General features: G+C 36.3%; 1 protein-coding gene across 1 annotated transcript in view; it reads left to right on the top strand.

The window, feature by feature from the left end:
* The window catches only part of ME1 (malic enzyme 1), a 170,758-nt gene that overhangs the window by 6,971 nt on the left and 138,950 nt on the right, over window positions 1–24,837 (top strand). Inside the window, exon 2 of the mRNA XM_090279624.1 lies at window positions 22,639–22,772. Coding sequence (XP_090135750.1) covers window positions 22,639–22,772 — 134 coding nt within the window. The remainder of the gene's footprint in view (window positions 1–22,638; window positions 22,773–24,837) is intronic.

The following is a 24,837-nucleotide window of genomic DNA, read 5'->3' as shown; positions in this document are numbered from 1 at the left end:
TTTACTTATTTTTTAATTAATAGGTTTATTCAGAAATATGCTAGGTAATATTCTGGGTGCAGGGGATATAGCAATAAGATTTCTCCTGTGAGTATACTTAGATTTTCATTGTAATATGATTTCTCACTTGCCTCTTCACTCAGATATTTGCAAGATTTTTAATGTACTTACCCCTTCTCTCTTGAATTTTTGATGACATAATTTGTGCAACCTCTAATTTATAAATGTTACAGTAAAAACTATATATCTTCTCTCTGAGAGAGACAAATTTACATTTTACTCTTAGATTCATATAAGTGAGCTTGACTGACATCACATGACCTTTATAATCTTTCATACATTTTCGTGGAATGCCAGATATGGCTTAAAGAATATCTTTGTGAAGACAAAGCAGAAGAAAAGTTTTTTGCTCCTCTACTTTGCTCTAAGTTTACAAAGGCTTGGAAGTATGAAAAAACATGGCTACCCTGGGTAGTTAGAAATATTGGGATAAGAGTGAGTTGCAAAGACATAAAATTTAAAGTTCCTGGGGTGTGAAATCAGTCTTTATTTACTTTATTCTGGTTGATTTTGGAAATAATCAGTTACCCTGACAAAACAAATATTTGGGCTGTTTCCAATGGTTTTCAAAATCAACCTGAACAAATACAGGTATGTTGTCTCCCTTATCTATGGGGGATACATTCCAAGACTGATAGGACCTAACCCTATTTTTACTTTTTTTTTCCTTATACATACCTTTCCACTTAAAGAGTGCACTTAACAGCTTCTCTTTGGTGTATCTGAATTGCCAGCTTCACTGCTCTTGCTCTTTGGGGCCATTATTAAGTAAAATAAGGTTTACCTGAACAACAAGCACCTGTGATACCGAAACAGTTGATCTGATAACTGGGACAGTACTAAGGGACTAACAGGTGGGAGGATATACAGCATGGAGACGCTGGACAAAGAGATGATTCAGGCTCCTGATGGGACAGAACAGGCTGTGTGAGACATCATCGCACTGCTCAGAGCAGCTTGCCATTTAAAACTTATGAATTGTTAATTGCTGGAGATTTCCATTTAATATTTTCAGACCACTGTTGACTGTGGGTAACTAAAACCACAGCAAAACCTGTGCACAAGGGGGACTACTATAGATTCAAGATCGCCTGATTTGGCTTAGTTATTACTTTTTTTTATGTTATTGAGCTAACTCAACAAACTTTGTTGACAGTGTATGGATCTGGAGTTCATCATCAGATATGTTACAATTCAGTAGAACTAATTTGGGAATGTTTCTAACTTAAATGATGAAGAAATTTTCTTACACATTGGGCCCAAATATAAAGTGTGTTTGTATTCTTACAATGATATTTAAAATATTCTACCTGTTTTTAACTTTATGTAATGTAGTACAGGCATACCTTGTTTTATTGTGCTTCGCTTTACTGCACTTCACAGGTATTGTGTGTTTTACAAATTGAAGAAAAACCCCTTACCAGCAAAAAGATTGCATCTCACTCTATTAGTAGACTCAGTTTATTGTGGTCAGTCAGTTTTGGGACCAAACCTAAAATATCTCTGAGGTAGCCTGTACACTTTAAAACAAAGGACTATTGCCTTAAATGAATTTAGAGGATTTAAAACATCGATATTTTCCCTTAGGCCATGAAGATGTATCTAAATCAGTCATCCACTAAACTGTTTTTGGTACTTCAGGCTTTTGAGATTACAGAGAGGGAAGAGATACTATGTCTTGAAGTTTCTGTAGCTTAATCTGGTATTTTGGGAAGTCAATATAATTAAGAATAATGTTCTCTAAAAACATGGAATATAACTATTAGAGCTTCTGTACTAATAAACTAATCCTAGACTTAAAATGCTAGGATTTAAAAAAATAACAGATAATGTTTGAGGAAGAACATCAGCAAAAGTACTTGAATGTTATACAAATATTCATGATTACATTTTGAATATGCCTGGGGTAGTAAATTTTAAACTGTATTGTTAAGACCTGAGATCTGGAGACTGAAGGAATCCTGAGACTCCATTATATTAGAGCTTGATTTAGAATATTTAAAAATACATTTAAATTCACCTGTTCACAGTCCTTTAAGATACTTTCAAACTTTGTGACTCAGTACCCATACACATAATATATGTATACATATATTGTTGTGGGCTGAATTTTGTCCTTCCAAAAGTTGTTTGTTGAAGTTTTAATCCCCAGTATCTCAGAATGGAATCATATTTGGAGTCAAGGTCTTTAAAGAGGTATTTAAGTTAATTTAAAATCAGGTCTTTAGGGTAGGCCCTCATTCAGTATGACTGGTGTCTTTAATAGAAGAGGAGGGTAGGATACACACTAGTAAGGGAGACTGGGAAGACAAAGGAGAAGACAGCCATCCGTAAGACAGCAAAGAAAAGCCTCAGAATGTAAGCAACTCCATGGACATCTGAATCTTGGACTTCTAGCCTCCAGAAACAATTTCTTGTCTTAGCCACCCAGTCTGGTACTTTGTTATGGCAGCCTTAGCAAACTAACAGACTTATGTAATTGAGGCAAAATTTCATAATATAATACTTCCCCAGCTGTGTTTAGTGCACTCTTGTGGTATCTATTCTAGTCCAATAATTTTAAAACGTTGGTTCTGATTCATTAATGAATTACAATCCATACTTTTAAAAAATCTGCTGTATGATTTCTTTAAGTAGTGCATTCACATACCTGGGAAGGTTATTATAGAGTACCTTTCTTTTCTGTTTTCATGTTGCATGTGGGGCTCCAGTTTGTCTTGGCATTACTGGTCCTGTTGGTTTTCCTCTATGTGTCCAAATTGAGGTGTCTTTTAAACCAACGATCTTGAAACTATGAGAACATTATTGTTGCTACTGATAGTGGCAGGTCTGGTTGGTCAGAAAACAGTGAGTCTTTACTTACTTGCTTAGAGCCAAAAAGAACTTGAAACTTGGTCAATGAGCATTATTGTAGACCTTTAAAATTTGTCTTTATTGAAAATCTTGCTTATATTTAATTTTTACACATGATAACTATAACAATAATAAGACAGAATTGAGAGCAAAGATATTGGTTATACAAATAAATACAAATGGGAATAAATCACCTATAAATAAAATTATTTTCAGATTGTTTCACAAAGCACAAACAAACTATGCTGTATCTAAGAAATACACCATGAAAAAAAATGTCTCAGACATTTTTTAAAAATGGGAAAATTCAGACAGCAAGAAATCAGAGTTATCCGGAAATCAGACAGTGTAGCGTTTGTGTCAGAAAGCATTAAATGGAACCAAATATTCTTTATAATGCTGAATGGTGCAATTATGAATGAAGTTATAATATCTATGCATCAAATAACATAGCAGCCACCTTTATTAAAAATACTGCAGAACATGCAAAGGGAAATAAAAATCACATTAATAACAGAAGACTTTTTAACATATTTCATTCAGTGCAAGACATAACAAAGGTACAAAAAACTATCCATACAGGAACTCCTTCCTCAATTTCTCACAAAATTTATGTTTTTCCAAATTATGAGAAAATTTAGTTGAGAAATTGGAAAAAATGGAAAATAGTACTATAATCCTCCTTTGAGACTCAAAGCTTGATAAATAACATGAGTCGTTACTGATTTGAAAGGCCCAATGAAATAAGTCATAGGGAAGAGCTGGGAGTGGTGACATGCAGAGCCAGACAGGTTAAGGTCAGCACATTCTGAATCTTCACAGGAACGTTTAGGTAAGAAGCAGTAATGATCTGATCAGTCAATTTTGGTGGTTGTTGCCAATTTATGATATAATCTATCTTTTAATTTCTGTATTTAGATCATTTACACAATGTAATTGTTTATATGTTTGGATTTCTGCTCACCTTTTTATTATCAGATGTCTGTTTCCTCTATTTTTCATTCCTTTATTTCTCCTTTCTTGCCTTTTTGTATTATTTGAATATTTTTATTCTCTTTTAATTTACCTGTTGAATTTTGACAATGTCTCTTTGTATAGTTTTTTGTTCAGTACTTGCTCTAGGAATAAAATTTACATAACTTCAAAATATACTTAAAATAAATATCAGTTGAAATATACTGTACCATCATGTAGGTCTAATTATTCTTATCTGTTTATGTTACAGCTTTAATAGGTATTATATCTAGTTACATATTCATATATGTAAATTTTAGCCATACATAAAAATTTAAAAATGAGGATATAATTGACACATAATATTATATTAGTTTCAGGTGTAGAATATGATGATTTGCTATTTGTATATATTTTAAAATTTTTACCACAAAAAGTCTGAATATCATCCATCACTGGAAATTGTTATGCAAATTTTATTTCTTATGATGAGAACTTTTAAAATGTACTTAACAACTTTCAAATATGCAATACAGTATTATGAACTATAGTTGCCATGACATATATTTTATAACTGAAAGTTTATACCTTTTGACCACATTCACCGATTTTGTTCCCTCAACCTCCCACCTTTGTATCTATGAGCTTATTTTTTTTAGGTTCCACATATAAATGAGATCACACAGCCTTTGTCTTCCTGTCTGAATTCTCTTAGCATAATGCCCTCACAGTCTATCCATATTGTCACTAATGGCAAGATTTGCTTCTTTCATATGAATGAATAATATTTCATTATATATATATATATACACATATGTATATGTATATATATATACACACACACACACATGCATATATATATATATACATATATACACACACACAGCATTTTCTTTATCCATTCACCTATTAATGGGCACTTAGATTGTCTCCATATCTTAGCTATTGTAAATAATGCTGCAATGAACATAGGGGTGCACATATCCTTTGGAGTTGGTTTCTTTACATGAATACCCAGAAGTAGAATTGCTGGATCATATGGTAGTTCTATTTTTTAGTGTTTGAGGAACCGGCATACTGTTTTCCATAGTGGCTGTGCCAATTTATATTTCTGTCAAAAGTGCACAAAGGTTCCCTTTTCTCTACATCCTCTTTAATACTGGTTATTTCTTGTCCTTTGGATGATAGTCATTCTAGCAGGTGTGAGGTAATATCTCATTGTGGTATAGATTTGCATTTTCCGGACGATGAGTGATGTTGAGCATCTTTTCATGTACCTGTTTGCTATCAATATGTCTTCTTTGGAAAAATGTCTTTTTGGATCCTCCGCCCATTTTTTAATCAGTTTTTTAAATTGTTGTTTTGCTATTGAATTTTATGGAAAAAAATCAGATGTAATAATGTAATGTTTATAATTTTTGCATTTAACTGCCATACATATTTTAAAGATTTTAAGAGCTAAAGGATAATCCGTTATAGTTACCCAGATATTTACCCTTTCTCTTGCTTTTCTTTCATTTCTGGTAAACCAAATTTTCCTCAGTTATCATTTCCCTTCCATCTACAGAAATTCCTTTAGCATTTCCTTTAGAGCAGGTTTGCTGGAGACAAATTATATTAGTTTTATTTCATCTGAAAATATTTTTATTTCACATTCATATATGAAAGGTATTTTCATCAGTTACAGAGCTCAGGGTTGATAGTTGTTTTCCTTCAGCACTGTATAAGTGCCAGTGTTCTCCCTCCTGGTCTTCTTTGTATCTGACGAGAAATCTGCAGTCATATAAATTGTTGTTTTTCTCTGGCTTCTTTAAATAAATTTTTCCTTTTCTTCTTAGTTTTCAGCATTTCGAATATAAATTTTGGGTTTGGATTTCTTTGAGTTTATCTTCTTGGGTTTTGAGGAGCTTCTTGATTTTGTATTTTTATATCTCATGCCAAAATTGATAAAGTTTTAGTGTTTTTTTTCAAATATTTTTTACTTCTCTCTTTTGGGGATCCTGTTGATACAGATGTTGGGTTTTTTGGTGCCCACAGGTCTTTGAGGCTCTGACTTTCTTTCTTTCTTTTTTTTTTTCCTGTTTGTTTTACAGATTGGTTAATTTCTAATGATTTATTTATAACTTCACTGACTCTTTTCACATCTTCATTCTATTCTTAAGCCCATCCAATGAATATTTTGTTACTGTATTTTTCAGTTATAAAATTTCTATTTTAATTTTTATAGTTTTCATTTCTTAGCCAAGACTTTCTATCTTTTCAGTCATATAAAAAGATTTTGCCCTTATGGCTTGGGGCATGGTTACAATAACTGATTATAAGTTCTTTTTTAGGTAAATTTTATTGATTATGTTGTTACAGTAGTTCAAATTTTTTCCCCTTTGCTCCCCTCTGCCCAGGTGCCCCCCTTCCCTCCAGCAATTCCAATCCCTTAGTTCATGTCCATGGGTTGTGCATATATGTTCTTTGGCTTCACCCTTTCCTATATTATTCTTAACTTCTCCCTGTCTATTTTGTACCAACCAATTATGCTTCTTAGTCCCTGCACCATTTCCCCATTTATCCCCCTCCCCGCTCCCAGCTGATAACCCTCCAAATGATCCCCATACCTATGATTCTGTTCCTATTCTGGTTTGCTTAGTTGGGTTTTGTTTTTATTTTTTAGATTCAGTTGTTGATAGTTGTGAGTCTGTTGTCATTTTAGTGCTCATAGTTTCGATCTTCTTTTTCTTAAGTAAGTCCCTTTGACATTTCATATAATAATGGCTTGGTGGTGATGAAATCCGTTAGCTTCACCTTGCCTGGGAAGCACTTCATCTGCCCTTCCATTCTAAATTATAGCTTTGCTGGATAGAGTAATCCTGGTTGCAGGTTGCCTTTCATCACCGTGAATACTTTCTGCCTGTCCCTTCCTGCCTGCAAAGGGTCCTCTGAGATATCAGCTGATAGTCCCATAGGCACCCTCCTGTAGGCAACTCTCTGCCTCTCTCTTGCTGCCCTCAGGACTCTCTCTTTATCTTTCACCTTTGGCATCTCAGTCATGATGCATCCTGGTGTGGTTCCCTCTGGGTCCAGCTTGCCCGGGACCCTCCGTGCTTCCCAGACCTGTATGTCAATCTCCTTTGCAAAATTTGGGAAGTTTTCCTCATTTTTTTCAATTCTTGCTTCCTCATTTTGCACTGGTTGCCTCCACTCCAACCCCCACTGGTCTGCACTGTCAGAAGCAATGAGGCTTGATTTTCCCTGGTGCTTGGACCATGGGCTGCAAGGTCTGGCAAGGAGCTGGGAACACTCCCCAGGTGTCCCTTCTGACTTTTTAAAACATACGAATAAAGCCCTGGCTGCTGTGGCTCAGTGGCTTGAGCGTTGGTCTGTGAGCCAAGTATCGCTGGTTCGATTCCACGTCAGGGCACATGACTAGGTCTCACGTCAGATCCCCAGTTGGGGGCGCAACTGAGAGGCAACCACACAGTGATGTTTCTTTCCCTCTCTTTCTCCTTTCCCCTCTCTCTAAAAATAAATAAATAAACAAAACAAAATAAATAAATTAATTAATAAAAACAAAAACAAAACATATGACTGCACTTTGTTGGCCTGCCGCTGCCACCGCTGCTGCTGCCACCACACCGCGTCCTCTCTGCCCCGGCTCTACCCCTACTCCCTGTTCAGATGAGTATTTCGTCTTTATATCTTTGTTTACTGGACTTCCATGCAGTTTGATTTTCTGGAACTTCTAGTTGTTTCTAGTTTTGAGGTAGTTGTATTCCTTCTTAGTTGTAGAGGGAGATGCAGCATGTCTGTCTACGCCTCTATCTTGGCCGGAAGTCCTGATTATAAGGTCTTGATAACCCCTTTATTTGTATTTTCTTGGGATTGGTGCTTGTTTCTTTTCTATTTCTTTGAGAATTAATGCTTTCCTGTTTCTTTGTATGCTGAGTAATTTTTGCATGTATTCTGAATATTTGCATAGTATGAGTTTATAGGTTTTAGTTAAATCCAAAGGGAATACTGTTCTTTTTATTTTTAGAAGTCTCTCAACCTAGTTAGGTCAGTTAGTAAGTTGGACCCAGCTTCTATGGGTTGTGATTTCAATATTAATTCCATTTTCAAAGCCTGCTTTGTACTGCCGTTTGGATCTGTTTATTATGGGCACCATCCAGTGTCCAGTGTGGGATGTGTTCAGTGGTTTGCTCCACAGTTTAGTTCAGATCTATACATGCATAGCTCAGAATTGAGCCCAGAAGTTCATAAACAACTTCAGGGGATTTCTCTCTTCAGTTCCCTTCTCTCTATGATTTCTTTGAAACTGTCTGTCTTCTGCAGGCCCTGCTTGCAGCCCACAAGCCAGAGAATGGGGCGCTGCTGTTTACTTCTAGCAGCTGCATTGGCATCTGGGCCAAGTGACTGGAAGACAGAGAAAAAAGCAGTAGCCATTTGACCCATGATCTTGGGACCTTTTCTCCTCTGGTTATAAAGCGTGATTTTCCCTCCCTTAAATTGTAGGCCTCTGTGGTAGCCATGGTCCTGCTATGAGATTCCTCTGGAGCTAGGGCTGGAGAAACTGGAAAATAGTGGGTTTCCCTTCTCTGTGACTGTTGAGTCCCTTTAGGGCTTTTTGGTGTGTTCACAGTGTGATCCGGAACATTGCTACTTTACTGTCCTCAAGATCCCCTCATAGTTCCGACTATAGCTTTATAGGTATGTGCACATTCCCAGATGACTGCTGGAAGAAAGGAGAGTCAGCTATCTTTTAGGTGCTTTCCCTGCATCACATACAACACTACCATTTGCAATCACATGGCCACAGCTAACAATGAAGGAGTCCAGAATTATAGTCTTTTATCTGATGTATTGCTGCCCCAAATAATATTATGGTGCCCTTACTGGGAAGGAAGGGAGATCAGATGTGGTAGACAATTAGCAGTCTCTGCCGTAGCCAGAGCTGCCAGAAACGTAAGGATAGAGATTTAACAAATGTAAATGATAAGTATTCTTAGAGATTGAGATAAATGGTTTAATAATTGTTAATATTTTAATAGCCTTACAGAGTCACTATATAAAAATAAAAAGATAAACAAATGTGAAAAGTTTGTCCCTCTCCCACTTTTGTGCATCAGCTAGCTAGCTGCTCCCACTTCCTGCAGACAACTACTGTGCAGTGACAAGTGTTTCCATTACATACTAGAAATACTATGTTAAGAGTAGTTTTAGTTATTTTTCATAAATGTTATTAATGTAGGGCATGAATCAGGTATGTCCTTAGAGTGGGGGATAGGAGATTGTGTTATAAAGAGAAATGCTGCAGTTAGAAGTATATATGTGAATTATGCAGAGACATGGAAAACAGTTTGAGAATCATGATCCCAGATTGAATTTGCATCAGCCTGGTACTCTGAAACTGGTTCTGAAGCGTTGTTTTTGCTTTTACTGAGTTAGCTTTAGCATGGGGATTCCTCAATGTGGTGAGTAACAAATACTGTGGGGTGAGTGTGGTGAACTCACTTGTAGCATTTTCATGAAACGGTATATTAGGGAAAGAACTGGGTCTTCCCATTAGTCTTAGGATACGTTTGAAACTTTATCAGGCTAACAAGGACTTGCCTGTTCTAGTTCCTGCCTGTCTTCTCTGTTCATCTGTTAGCCGTCTTCCCACAGTTGGTTCAGTTTTCTTTCCTATTTCTTTCTCCAGGAATACAGCCCTTTGTGCATCAGGGTTTATGCCACTGTTCTCATCTGCACTACCACCCCCAGCTTTTCACCTGGTCAACTCCTACTCTTCTGTGTGTCCTTCAGATCTCATTTGAACACCATTCTCAGTAAGCTCTTCCCTGTTAGCCTTCTAACTTAAGTTAGATCTTAAGCTTTCCCTTTTCTTTTCCCTGTACTTATCACATCATTATTTTATAGTTATTTGTATAGCTATTTATATAATATCCTATTAAGCTCTCTAGATTATAAATTTCATGAAGCTATGGACCATATTTGACATATCACTGTGTCATTGGTTTAGTGCCTGTAAGCATTGTGAGCAGTTACTAAAAAAATATTTGTTGAAAAATATTTGGTAACTGTGATGGTGAATTTTATGTGTCGACTTGACTGGGACTCTGGGTTGCCAGACATTTGGTCAAATATTATTCTGGGTATGACTGCGAGGGTGTTTATGGATGAGATAAATACTTGGGTTTTTTTTATATATATACCAGTGCTTTTATTTAATATATTATTTTTCCCATTTTTATTGATTTTTTGAGTGACACTGGTTAACAAAATTATACAGGTGTCAGGTGCCCAGTTTCATAACACGTTACCTGTACACTGTATTGTGTGTTCACCACCCCAAGTCAAATATCCTTCTATCACCGTTTATTCCCCTATACCCTCCTCCACCTCCTCTCATCACCTCCTCTCCTCAGCATCCCCACTCTATTGTCCATGTCTATGAGTTTTTTTCTCTTAGAAATATCAGTTTGTTGTTCCACTTATTTTTATGTAGTCATTGGTTGATTCTTGTATGTGCCCTGACTGGAGAATGAACACACAACCTTGGTATTTTGAGATGACGCACTAACCAGATGAGCTACTTGGTCAAGGCAACTTGAGATTAATATTTGAATTGGTAGACTGAGTAAAGCCAGCTTCCCTCCCTAGTTTGGGTGGGCCTCATCCATTCAGTTGAGGGCCTAAATAGAACAAAAAGGCTGACCCTTCTGTGAGTAAGAGGGAAACCCTCTTGTCTGACTAACTTCAAGCTAGGACATTGTTGTTGTTTTTTTCCCTACATTTGGACTTGAACAAAAACATTAGCTTTTCCTGGGTCTTGAGCCTCCTGACCTTCAGGCCAGGCTATACTGTCAGCTCTCTTTGTTTCTCAAGCCTTTAGACTTGGACTGGACTTCAACATTGGTTCTCCTGGGTCTCCATCTTGCTAACTTCAGCTCTAGAGACTTACAAATCTCCATAATTGTATGGGCCAATTCCTTAAATAAATTTCTTCATATGTATGATGTATATTATATACATACATCCTATTGGTTTCCTTTCTCTGGAGAACCTTAACCAATACAGTGAGCTTCACAATCACCCACAAAGTAACTATAAGAGGAGACAAAACATCTCTGAAAATCTCAACTGTGGGTCTGAAGTAAGAAAGCCATCTTGTGGCATTTCTGGGAATATCAAGTTGATATGTGAAGTATGCATATGTTCCTTAGAAAAATGAAACATGGTTCTCTGCAACAATTCTTAGTATATTTTGTGCCAAAAATCTCCTTTGGAAATATGATGAGGTCTGTGGACTCCTTAAAGCAATGTTTTCAAATAAGTAGAATATGTAGTGTTATAGAAGAAACCAATTATAATGAACTATAGATATTTAAATCTTAAACATTAAATATGAGATATTGTAAGATATATTCCTTTTTATTAAAGATTTAAATAGCGTGGCAAAATATTTAAATATGGGAAATTTAAAATAAAACTTTATTTTTAAAGATCAGGAGGAAGATTGTCAACATGACTAGCCTATGTACCTATTCATGTTATAAAGCAACCTTATTTTGGGTCTAAAACGACTAATTTCAAGTTATGGTAGATATAAATGATCTTTTAAGATGTATGTCACAAATATAATAGCATTAAAATGTTTGTTATTTCTGACAGAATCACTGGCAAAAGGAGGTTTACAGTTAAGAGTGTGCAAAACAGAGTTTATTCTTGTATTACTATTTATTAATTATTGTTCAGTTCATTCATTAGAGTCCACATATGAGTTAACTGGCTTATTACACTTAGCATAATGTTCTCCAGATCCATCCATACTGTTGCAAATGGAAAAATTTGCTGCTTTTTTTACAGCCAAGTAGTATTCCATTGTGTAAATGTCCCATAGTTGTTTTATCCACTCATCTACTGATGGACACTTAAGCTGCTTCCATATCTTGGTGATTGTAAATAACATTGCAATGAACATAGGAATGCTTATGTTCTTTTGAATTAGTGTCTTGGGTTCCTTTGGATATATTCCCAGAAGTGGGATCACTGGGTCAAAAGGCAGATCCATTTTTAATTTTTTTAGACATTGCCATACTGCTTTCCACAGTGGCTGCATTCCCACCACCAGTGCAAAAGAGATTCTCTTTCTCCACATCCTCATCAGTACTTGTTGTTTATTGATTTATTAATGATGGCCATTCTGACAGGTGTGAGTTGATATCTCATTGTGGTTTTAATTTGCATCTCTCTGATGATTAGTGACATTGAGCATCTTTTCATATGTCTATTGGTCATCTGTGTGTCCTCTTTGGAGAAGTGTCTTTTCAGGTCCTTTGCCCATTTTATAATTGGGTTGTTTGTCTTTTGGGGGGATTGAATTTTTTAATACTTAGTAAATTTTGGATATTAAACCCTTATCAGATATACTGGTGAATACATTCTCCCATTCTGCAGGTTGTCTTTTAATTTTTTGGTGATTTCCTTTGCTGTGCAAAAGCTTTTTAGTTTGATGAAGTCCCACTTGTTTTTCTTTTGTTTCCCTTACCTGGGGAGACATATCCAAAAAAAAAAAAAAAAAAAAAAATTGCTATGAGCAATGTCTGAGATTTTGTTGCCTATGTTTTTTTCTAGGATTTTTATGGTTTCGGGTCTAACATTTAAGTCTTTGATCCATTTTGTATTTATTCTTGTGTGTGGTGTAAAAAGGTGATCTAGTTTCATTTTTCTGCATGTTTCCCAACATCACTTATTGAATAAACAGTTTTTAGCCCATTGTATGTGTTTGCTTCCTCTGCTGAATATTAATTGACTATAAAGGTGTAAGTTTATTTCTGGGCTCTCTATTCTGTTCTATTAGTCTATGTGTTTGTTTTTATGCCAATACCATGCTGTTTTGATTACTGTGGCCTAATACTACAGTTTGATATTAGGTAGTGTGATTCCTCCAACTTTGTTCTTCCTTCTCAGGATCACTGTTGCTATGTGGAGCCTTTTGTGGTTCCATATACATTTTTAAAATATTTGTTCTAGTTCTGTGAAATACATCATTGGACTCTTGATAGGAATTGTTGAATCTATAGATTTCTTTGGATAGTATGGACATTTTAATGATGTTAATTCTTTCTATCCATTAACATGGGACATGCTTCCACTCATTTGTATCTTCTTCAGTGTCTTAAAATGTTCTGAGTACAAGTCTTTTACGTCCTAGGTTAGGTTTATTCCTAGTTATTTTATTCTTTTTGAAGAACTGGGGAATGAGACTCTTTTCTTTATTTCCCTTTGTTCGTTATTGGTATATAAAAATGCAACTGACTTCTGGATATTAATTTTGTATCCTGCTACTTTGCTGAATTCACTTATCACTTCTAGTAGTTTTTTGGTGGAATCTTTGGGGTTCTCTATGAACAGAATCATGTCATCTGTGAATTAGGACAGTTTTACTACTTTTTTTTCCAATTTGGATGACTTTTATTTCTTCTTTTGTCTGATTGCTGTGGCTAGGACATCCAGTACTATGTTGAATAAGAGAGGTGAAAGCAGATATACCTGTCTTGTTCCTGATCTTAAGGGGAACGCTTGTAGTTTTTGCCTGTTGAGTATGATGGTGGCAGAGTGTTTGTCATATATGGCCTTTATTATGTTTAAGTATGTTCCCTCCATTCTCATTTTGCTGAGTGTTTTTATCATAAATGGGTTCTGGATTTTATCAAATGCTTTTTCTGCATCTGTTGATTTGATCATGTGGTTTTTATCCTTCATTTTATTTCGGTAGAGAATCACATTTATTGATTCACAAATGCTGTACCAACTGTACATTTCTGGAATGAATCCCACATGATCATGGTGTACAGTATGATCATTTTGATGCATTGCTGTATTTGGTTTGCTAATATTTTGTTGAGGATTTTAGTGTCTATGTTCATCAGAGATAGTGGCCTATAATTTCCTTTCTTTGTAATGTCTTTATCTAGTTTTGGAATTAGGATAATGCCAGCCTCATAAAATGAGTTTAGAAGCCTTCTCTCCTCTTGAATTTTATAAAATATTTTGAGAAGTAGAGCTGTTAGTTTTTCTCAGAATGTTTGGTAAAATTCCCCTGAGAAGCCGTCTGGGTCAGGGCATTTGTTTGTTGGGAGTTTTTTGATTACTGCTTTAATTTCAGTAGGTCTAATCTGTCTATTTAGAGTCTCTGATCCTTCCTGATTTAGTTTTGAAAGATTGTATGTTTCTAAGAATTTATCCATTTAGTCCAGGTTGTTCAGTTTGTTGGCATATAGCTAGCTATTCATAATATTTTCTTAAATCCTTTGCATTTCTTTGATGTCAGTTGTTATTTCTCCTCTTTCACTTCTGACTACACTTATATGAGTCCTTTCTCTTTTTTTTCTTGATGAGTCTGGTTAAAAGTTTGATAATCTTGTTTATCTTTTCAAAGAACTAGCTCTCTTGGATTCATTGATCTTCTGTTTTTGTTTTGTTTTGTTTTGTTTGTTTTTTTTTTAGACTCTAGTTTGTTTATTTCTGCTCTGAGCTTTATTATTTCCTTCCTTCTACTTACTTTGGGCTTTGTTGTTATTTTTCAGTGTGAAGTTAGATTGTCTTTTTGAGCTTTTTCTTGTTTTTTTTTTTTTTTTGAGATAAGCCTGTAATGCTATGAATTTTCCTCTTAGGATTGCTTTCCATGTGTCCCACAGAGTTTGGATTGTTTGTTCTCATTTTCATTTGTTTCAAGATAGCTTTTTGATTTCTTTCTTGGTCTTGTTATTTAGCCAGTCATTGTTTAATAACATGTTATTTACCTTCCATATATTTGTGTGCTTTTCAGTGTTCTTCTTGTGATTGATTTCTAGTTTCACAACCAGTACTGCAACAAATGTAAAAGAAGAAGTTTGATATGATTTCAATCTTCTTAAATTTATTGAGACTTGTTTTGTATCTTAACCTGTGGTCTATCCTAGAAACTGTTCCATGTGCACTTGAAAAGTATCATAAATCCATTTGATCTAGTTTGTTGTTTAAGGCCACTGTCTCCTTGTTAATTTTCTGCCTCAAAGATCGATCCATTGAGGTCAATGATGTGTTAAAATCCCTGACCATGACTATATTTCTGTCATTCTCTCCATTTATGTCCATCAAGGTATGCTTCACATGGTTAGGTGCTCCTATGTTGGGTGCATAAATGTTTTCTTGGGTATAACCTCATGTTGTAGTTTTCCCTTTATCATTCTGTATTGTGTCCATCTTTGTCTCTTACTATAACCTTGGTTTTAAAGTCTATTTTGTTGGATATAAGTACTACTACCACACCTGTATTCTTTCCTTTCCATTTGCATGAAATATTTTTCCATCCCTTTCCTTTTATTTACAGTTTGTATGTATCTTTCAATCTGAGATGGACCTCTTGGGGGCAGCATATATATGGGTCTTGTTTTCTTATCCATTCAGCTACCCTCTGTCTTTTGGTTGGAGCATTTAAGCCATTTACGTGTAAGGTGATTATTGATAGATATGTATGTAGTGTCATTTTATTATTGGACTATTTTTCTTTTTTTTTTCTGTCTCTTTTTCTTCTTCTTTTTCTTAAGGCAAGCTTTTTAAGCATTTGTTGAAGTACTGATTTGGTGTTAACAGATTCCTTTAGCTTTTTCTTGTCTGGGAAGCTTCTTATTTCTCCTATTTTAAATGATATCCTTGGTTGGTTAACTAGCCTTGGTTGTAGACCCTTGCTTTTCATCACCTTGAATACTTCATGTCACTCCCCTCTTTCCTGAAATGTTTCTGTTGAGAAATGAGATGCCAGTCTAATTGGTGCTCCCTTGTAGTTAACTCCCTGCTTTTCTTTTGCAGCTTTTAGGATTCTCTCCTTGTCTTTAAACCTTGTCATTTAAATTATAATGTGTCTTGGTGTAAGCCTCTTTGGGTCCAACTTGGTTGGGACCCTCTGAGCTTCCTGGACTTGTGTGTCTTTTTCCTTCACAGATTAAGGAAGTTTTCGGTCATTATTTCTTCAAATAGGTTCTTGATGCCTTGCTTGCTCTCTTCTTCTTCTGGTATTCCCATGATGTGATGTATACTCTTCATCTGATAAATTTCTTATCTCCATTTCATCTAGTTCTTCTTCTGGAGAATTCTCTTTTATTTGGGGTCTGTTTCTTTGTCTTTTCATTTTGGCTACTGAATTAATTTTCTGCTTTAGTTGTTAAACTAATCAGCCCTGAAATTGATCAGTTGTTAAGCTAATCAAGCTGTAATCAGCAGCCCAATTTAAGATCCACAGGGTGGGGCAGAGTAATTCCTGCCAGTGGAGCTCTTACTTCCCCTCAGGCTGATGTCACTTGGAGAGTAGTGCTCTTCCTGATAAAGATGGCACCTGCAGTATGGGGAATGACTCAGCGCAGGGATCTTGGCTGCTATGCCTTCAGTTCTCTCCCCAGAGCTACTAACACCAGACTCACCTCAATAATCTCTTGTCCAATCTTCCCTTCCTCTGCTGGAGCCCAGGGTAAGTGGCTGCAAATGGTATTCTGTGTATTGGCCCTTTAAGAGGCTCTCTGCTTCTCCAGCCATGTTCCTCTTGCAGACTGAGACCCTGCTCTTCTTCATAGCTGAATGTTATCTGCATTCCTTTCTGGCCCTGGTGCTGTAGGCTGGGGAACCCAGCTTGGGGTTTAGACCCCACACTTCTCAGGGGAACCCCCCAGCTGCTGAAATATCCCTCCAGATCTTTAGCTGCTGCCCATGGGAGCCCAGTCAGCCCTCTCATGTCTCTCAACGTCCTACCAGTCACATTGTGGTGAAGTGGTTTCTTCTGTCTGTGGTTATTAGATATTCTCTACAGCTAGTGTTCAGTTGGTTATTCAGGAGGATTTCTCTACAATTTATTTGTAGTGCCAGATTTGTCCCTGGAGGAGGTTAATGTAACTTCCACTTACTTCTCCATAGGTTTTTAAGTAGTTGATTTTCTGTCTCTTAAAGGAGACTATCACTAATTTGATTGCACAGCTGAATGCATTCAAAATAATAATTTTATACGATTATTTTTCTGACATAAACTTTTCCTTGGAAATATGTATTCATTCTGACTGATGTTGTTTTGAAGAAATGAGGCTGCATACTACCAGGAAGTTCTAAAAGTTGTTATCTATGTTGTCAACTAGAACTTCAAAGAGCGATTTTTGGCACACTGGAAGAATTATACAAAGGAGCTCTTTAGTAGAATGTGTCCAGGACAAATCAATATAACTTCTCTTTATGTAGATATAAACAATGCACATACACTATGTTACTATACTGAAAATACTATTATATTTAAAACTAAAGCTCAATTTGATAATTTCATTTCAAAATGATAAATAATAAAAACACAAGGCCCTTTCTTTTGTACTCTTAGCAGATAAATTTTCTACAAATTACTATTAAAATTAATTTGAAAATCTTTTGGTAAGAAAAAACACTTTTAGAAGTGATGTGCCATTATGACTTCACTTATATATGGAATCTAAAGAAAAAAATAAACAAAACAGAAACAGATTCATAGATACAGAGAACATACGGAGAGACTGAGGGTGTTCAGAAGGGAGGGGGTTTGGGTCTGAGTGAAGGGATTAAGAAGTACAAATTGGTAGTTACAAGAAAGTCACAGGATATAAAGTACAGCACAGGGAATGTAGTCAATACTATTGTCATAACTGTGTTTGGTGCCAGAATCCCTTGTGCAGCCAGCATGAGTTGGTCTGGTTATTTTAATTAATTTTAATTAATTTAGTCATTTTAACTATGTTCATTTCTAGTAAGGAGAAAATTAGCTGCTGAATTTTTATAGAGCATAATAAAATTCAGTATAGTGAAATTAACTTTTTGTTGTGTAATTCTATTAGTTTTGACAAAAGTACAAGGTTGTGTAACCAGGCCTTCAAATCAAGAGCAGTTTCTTTATCTCAAATTATTTCCTCGTGTTGCCCTTCATAGTCAACTCATTTGTTTATGGCCCAGGCTCTGAGTACTACTGATTTTTTAATATAATTTTGTCTTTGCCAGAAAGTCAAATAAATGCAGTCAGACAGTATGTAGCCTTTTGAATCTGGCTTCTTTCACTTAGCATAATGCATTTGAAATTACTCTGTTTCAAGTTTTATTAGTTTGTTTCTTTTTATTGTTGAGTAATATTCTAGTACCCTGGCTGGTTTGGCTCAGTGGATTGAGCGTCGGCCTGCGAGCTAAGTGTCGCTGGTTCGATCTTCCAGTCAGGGCACATCAGAGAAGGAAAACTCTGACTCCAAAAAACCTCCGCTGCCTTGCGGCATACCTCTTCAGGGGAAAGGCTAAGGGAGTAAACCCCGACAGAAAATCCGGAGCCGGAGTCCCTAAGGCGGTTTGACGTTGTAGTCAACACCGGTAACTCCTGCGGCGCACCTGAAGCCAATCTGTATTGACTCCGTCTTTCCCTTGGACCCTTCAGGTGCGAAGAGAGGGGGGGTCTGCTGCATGGGCAACAGCAGACCCTCCATATCACCCTGCCCAGGCTCTGTAGCTTCAGCTTCACTGGAGAGGACACTCCAGCGCCATCACAAGATGTCGATTCAACACGGGAGGAGACAGATACCGTGTCACTCCCGAGTCGGACTGCACAGCCATTCTCGGCGGTGCAGTTAGACTCTTAAGAAGCTACAACATCGTCTCTCCAGACGGACCGCTGCCGACGACGACGATGACGACGACGAATATTCTAGTGTATGGATGTACACTTAGCTGTTTCAGATTTTTGCAATTATTGCTCACCACTTGCTTCTCTACTTTTTTATTCATGTCTGCTTTGTTTTCTCCAAAACATATCATAGCAATCGTATAGTTTCAGCAAATCGTTAATAATTAGTTAATGCAAAATATTTTCATTGATTGCCTACAAAATGGTAGGAATTGTTTTAGATATGAGGGTTTCACCAGTTGAACAAAACACATAAACATCTCTGTCCTAAATGACTATGACTTCAAACATTAAAATCTGGTTATTGTAATGAATTATTATACATGTATAGATTTCTCATCTTAAAGATTTTATGTCTTAGATGATATTTTCCTTTTTGCCATTCAGCCTGATGATTTTTAATCATTATTCAGGGAAAAAAGAAAGCAAACTACTAAAGTTCATTGAAAACATTAAAGACGGTTGTATAGAATACTGAATATTCTGTTTCGAATAAATTATTTAGGATAAAACTGCTTTCTTTCTTAGTTATGTTTGCTCCATACAAACATAGTTTCAAATATAAGTATTTTGTTTTGCCAGGAATTTCGTTTTCATTTCTGCTTGATAGTCTCAGTTTTCTCAAGAAGATATACATAGATTAATTAGTAAAGTCCAGATGAATAGTTGTCCTGTTTCTTCTCTTAGCAGTGAAACAACATACCATTCTGCTGTCTAGGGAGCTAGTCCAAAAATATTTTTAAAGAGTAGAGAAAGTAAAAGGAAGACAGAAAAGGAAAAAAATCAGGGTTGAACCTAGTGTGTATAAGAATGCTTTTAGGGAATGAGATTTATAGGTAGTCTGGAAACCCAATATGTGTATAGATGTCTAAGCTTTTCAACTGCATGAAAAGACTCAGTAGAAACCAAATGAAAGTTAGAACCTGCATGTATGCTTCAGATACGCCATCCTTTGTTAGGCCCTACAGGATAGAGGTAGGGTAAAAATTCTTTGAACACTTGTATGTTACATCAGCTTTTAATAAAAAGATAGTGTAAAGCTAGCATTTTACTGTCAAGTTTTAGACATAACTGATTTGTTTATAAATTTCTATAAAAGATATCTATGAATATGTTTCTGTTAGTATAAAAGAATGAAATATGGAGCCAAGATTGTTAAATGATTCAAAATTCCACTTATTCTTTCTCTGAATACATTTTGGGAAGCTACTGGGCAGTAGGAATCACATTGATGAGTCATTCTTAAAACTGTGGTTTACATGAAATCACCCTATATTTTTACATTTTCAGGGATTGTAATATTTAATTTTACTTACTCACTGATCTTTTAAAACTCATAAAGGGTAGAAACAGAATAGCAATCCATCATAAGAATTTAATACCCAGATTTCTAAGCCCTCCTTGTTGTTTTTTTAAGAGGTGAATTGGCACTTTACAATGTCTTGGAAAATGTGGCTAACGGTGTATGGAAGTTTATGGTTACTAAACATCAAAAGATAGGCAGACGGCATTATCATTTACATGGTGTAGATATGGGAGACCTGTTAGATTTAGGAATTAGTTTCATACCAGACACTGGAAAATTTATGTAAAAAGACTGGCCTCTACACCAATAAATGATAGTTAAGTGCCATTAAGTGAATAAAGGAGCATATGTTAGTACTTCTGATAACAACCCTTATTCTCAAAATATTGATATTTTGATAATTATTTTTGCAGGCAGATTTTTAAGGCATAGAATTCAGAAGTTTACTGCTTCTTCACATATTATCATGTATTTTTGAAACTAACTTTAGCCTAGCTATTTTCCCCATTTTTAATTTACAGTTTTCATTTCAAGTTTGAGAAAAAATTATTGACTTTTCTGTTTTTTTCAAATATATTACTGTACATAATTCTGTTTCACTTCAAGGAGTTATTTCATGACAGTTTACTTTGAACGATCAGTCTTCTCAGTTATATCTTTAACATGCATTTTATAGTTACTTTTATATACAAATATCCCTTTCAGGTTGCTTTACATTTTAAATGTAATTTTACCAGAATTACTATACTAATCAGCTTTTTTCTGAGCAGCAATTTCATTGTTTTTAAAATTGTAATATAAGTCTTTAAACTTATTATTTAAAACTGTTGTTTAAGTAGTAAATTACTGAAATTTATTTATGTCAGGCACTGTTCTGAGCACTAAGGATAAAGCAGTAAAAAAAAAAAAAAGAACAGAAAAATTCTCTTATCTCATGCCATTTTGGATTCTGGCTTGAGAACACAAATCACAGATAAAAAAAGAAAATGGCACATAAAAGGTTCCAGCAACACCACAGTGAGTCCTGGTGTGTGCTGAAACTCCAAACTGGGGGCTGTGCTTACCTCTTCTCCAGGCACCCAAGAGAGGGTAAATGGGCAGGCAAGGCTAGGCACACTGGATTATCCTCTAGGAAAGGGACCATCCTACGGCAGTTTATACATATTGGAGCTGCAGAGTACCCCCAACTGAGCATGTAACAATTGGGGCTTTTCAGTCCTAAGTGTGGCTGCTAGTGGAGAAAAACATCTTGTAACTAGACACCAGCTGTGCTAATTGCAATTGGACACTTTTTGAGAAGTCAAAGGAGCTATTGGTCCTAGCTAGCTCTTGCAGCCAAGTTAGAGAGTTCTACCAAGGGTCAGGGGTCATTCAGTGGACAAATCTATTTGACTTTCTTCAGTCTGTCTGTGGGAGCCTAAACTTAAGGCTTTCTATCAGTGACATGAATTAATGGGCCTACTCATATTTTAAAAAAATAATAAAAAAATAGAGCTGTTCATTCATTGACTTCCTTCACCTACTTCCTGAGGTTGGACATGTTCATTTCTCACCAATCATGTTCTGTCACCCTCGGGATGAACCAAATTGTCCATTTCCCAGAGTAATACACTTCTCAAAGATTCACGAGTCATTTTGCTATCAAAAGAAACTTTCAGGGCAGAAAAGGATGGCTGTAAAATTTTCCAAAGCAAAGTTAGTGAACATGTGTCTGCTCATCTTGGTTGTCTATGAGACAGTAGCAGTCACAATGAGCGAACTTGACTATCATCATGTCGGTGCACTTTTGCCAGACCCATAGGCATAGCAGTCACAGTCTAATCAGAGAGACCTCTTGGACTTCAGAATCCCCAGGAGGAGAACTCTCTTTAGGGGGAATTGTTCAGTCCATATTAGTGACTACTGGGATTACTCTGCTATTACTACCCCTTGTATTATATCTGAGCACATCTCTTGGGTTAACTCTTGGTCTTTGTGTCAACCCATCAGTTCTATTTTGTTTGCTTGTTGTCAAGCCTCATAGTTTCTTTACTATTGTTTTATATAATCAGTGTTCATGTGACTAGGTAACATAGCAGAGGTATAATAATAGGGTTCTAATGGACATATTGGATGAGTCTGGGAAGGCTTTAGAGAAGAGAAGAGAAGAGCATACGAGGTAAGGTTTGAAGGGCAGAGAAGTAGGGAAGAAAGACGTTATTGACCATGTTGTCATGGAAAAATAAAAGGGTTCAGGTGTGTTCAGACAGTGGTGAGTTTTGTGTGGTTAGGAGTGTATAAGAATAGTAGGAGATAACTTGGGAAAGGAGTGTTGGAACAGGTGCTTCAATCTAATATAAAGTATTACTTGACCTATTTTATAGGGAGAAGCAAAGCTGGGCATATGCGATCTACTCATGTTCACAATTTTAAAATCTCTTAGAATAACTCCTATTTGTTTTTATATTTAATGACAGTAATAATATTTATATCTTCCATTTGCATGTCTTCAAATCATTTTCTCCAATTCATTACCTTATTTTATCTTAACAATTTTGTGAGTTACACAGATCTGAAAATATTATAGTACATATTTTAACATTTGAAGTTGAAGAAACTCAGGTATTAAGAGATTATATGATCTACTCAGTCAAATGGCTATATTTAGAGTATCACCAGGTTTTCTGATTGTTAATTCAATATATTTGTTGGGTGTTATTTGTGTAAATATATGCTTTTGGTCTTTTTCCCCCCTCTTAAATTATTGTTTTTCTTTCCTTCATAGGACTTAGCTTTTACCCTGGAAGAGAGACAACAGTTGAATATTCATGGATTGCTGCCACCTTGCTTCATCAGTCAGGATATCCAACTCCTTAGAGTAATTAAAAATTTTGAGCGTCTGAACTCTGACTTTGACAGGTAACACATTCCTGAGGGTGATTTTTATATTTCAGTTAGGCAGTTATTTAGTTTATTTTTATTAGATGAGAAAGTTAAAATAGTTATTGATTTGGAAAGGGTAGTTGACTCTGAGGGGAATTTGCCTGTAAATGCAATGATGTTTTAAAAAAATTTACTCTCTGTAGGAACATTTGTATAAAATAGATTTTTTTTCTAAACTGTTATCCTCAGAGAGACTACTTTTCTCTTGTGATAAAATTGTTTCTGTAAAGGTACATTATCAGGAAATGCCATCCTAGACAGAGCAAAAGAGGTTAAAGTGGCGTTTAGTCAGACTATAAATACATTTTAGTTGAAAGTGCACTTTTTCAATTTTAAGAAATGATTCTAACCCTATTGTGAATTTAGGTCACTTACTGTGTTTAGAATTCAGTTTCCATGTTTGCACAAAGATAAAGGTGATGTTGTTCCCTACCTGTGCAATGAGATAGCCCTAGGTCGAAATTCCGTCTGTATCTTACTAGCAGTGGGGTTTCAGCAAACCACTACAGCCACTGTCATGACCACTCTATGCCTTGCCCTTTGCTTTTGACTCTGCCCTTTCTTATTGTTTTTCATTTGTGAGTTGAAGAGAACAATAGTTATTTTAAAATATTGTGCAAAGTTTAGAAGAGGTAACTTATTCAGTACCTAGTAACACACACACACACACACACACACACACACACACACACACGTGCGCACGCGCGTTCCCTGTTGGATGAAGATACAGATTTATTTCAAGGAATTGGTTGGTTCACATGATTGTGGAGGCTGGGTAAGTCCTAAATCTGTAGGTAGACTGGCAGGCTGGAGAACAAGAAAAGATGTACAGTTCAAGTCTAAAGCAGACTGCTGGAAGAATTCCTTTGTACTAAAGAGAATAATAGTAACAATGGAGTAGCAGTCCAAATTCCCCTCAGTTGTTAGGATCAATCACTCTAACCAGCACTGTGACTTCCTTCTTTGCCTGTTGACTCAGAGGCGTGTGGTGTCCCAAGTAGCTAGTGGCAGCCTTAACTTCCATTTCAATGGAATCATTGTCTCCTGGTAGAAACATTCCTCCCTTTGGAACTAAGACTTACTGGCCAGCAGAGCATAAGTTCACGTGGTACAGGAAGCAGAAATTTTCCTAGTGGGCCACTGGGGATAATAGTGAGTGATGCTACTTCTCTTTTCACCCTTGGGTTCCTGAACCTGTGAATCCTTTCTGGGAGAGAAATAGCATCAGATTGGACACTGATTCAGACCATACATGGCCCCCTAGAGAACTTTGCCCCAGCTTTGCAAAGTATTACTATCTAGCTGGTGCTATAGTTGAATCTTCAGAAGGCCATTCCTCCATTTCATCATGCCAGCTGCTTTCAGATGGTGGGGAAACAGGGTAAGACCAGTAAATTTCATGAATATGGGCCCATTGCCACATTTCATTTGCTCTGAAGCAAGTCCCTTGACCAGAAGCAGTGCCTTGTGGAATACCATAATGGTGGGTAAGGCATACTGTAAGTCCTGGGTGGTAGTTTTGGCTAAAGCACTGTGTGCAGGGAAGGCAAATCTGTATCCAGAGTAAGTGTCAATTCCAATAAGAATACTGCTGCCCATTCCATGATGGAATGTAATCATTCTGCCACCAGGTAGCTTGCTGATCACCCTGGGGAATGGTAGCATATCAGGCATGCAATGCTGGTCTCTGGCAGATTGGGCACTCAGCAGTGTCTAAAGCAAGGTCAACCTTGGTGACTGGAAGTCCATATTGCTGAGCCTGTGATAACCGCCATTCCTTCCATGGCCATGTTTTTCATGAACCCATAGGTGATGACAGGCAGGGACAGTTGGAGAAGGAGGTGGACTTTGTCCAGTTGTGTATTTTTGCTGCTTCTTAAATTTCTTCACAGTCCCTTTCACTTGTTCCTTAGGTTCTTCCTTCAGTTTCTAACGTTTTTACTTCCTTTTTTTTTCCTGGGCCATTTTGTTAGCTACCTTGTAAGAGCATGTGAACTTTCATATTTTTACCATGGATCATTCTTCAGATAGACAAAGAGAC

The sequence above is a fragment of the Furipterus horrens genome, unplaced genomic scaffold (assembly GCF_987537825.1).
Source record: "Furipterus horrens unplaced genomic scaffold, mFurHor1.1.pri manual_scaffold_6, whole genome shotgun sequence".
Lineage (NCBI taxonomy): Eukaryota > Metazoa > Chordata > Mammalia > Chiroptera > Furipteridae > Furipterus > Furipterus horrens.
The sequence above is the reverse complement of the archived record's forward strand: the minus strand, read 5'-3'. Positions and strand labels throughout refer to the sequence as shown.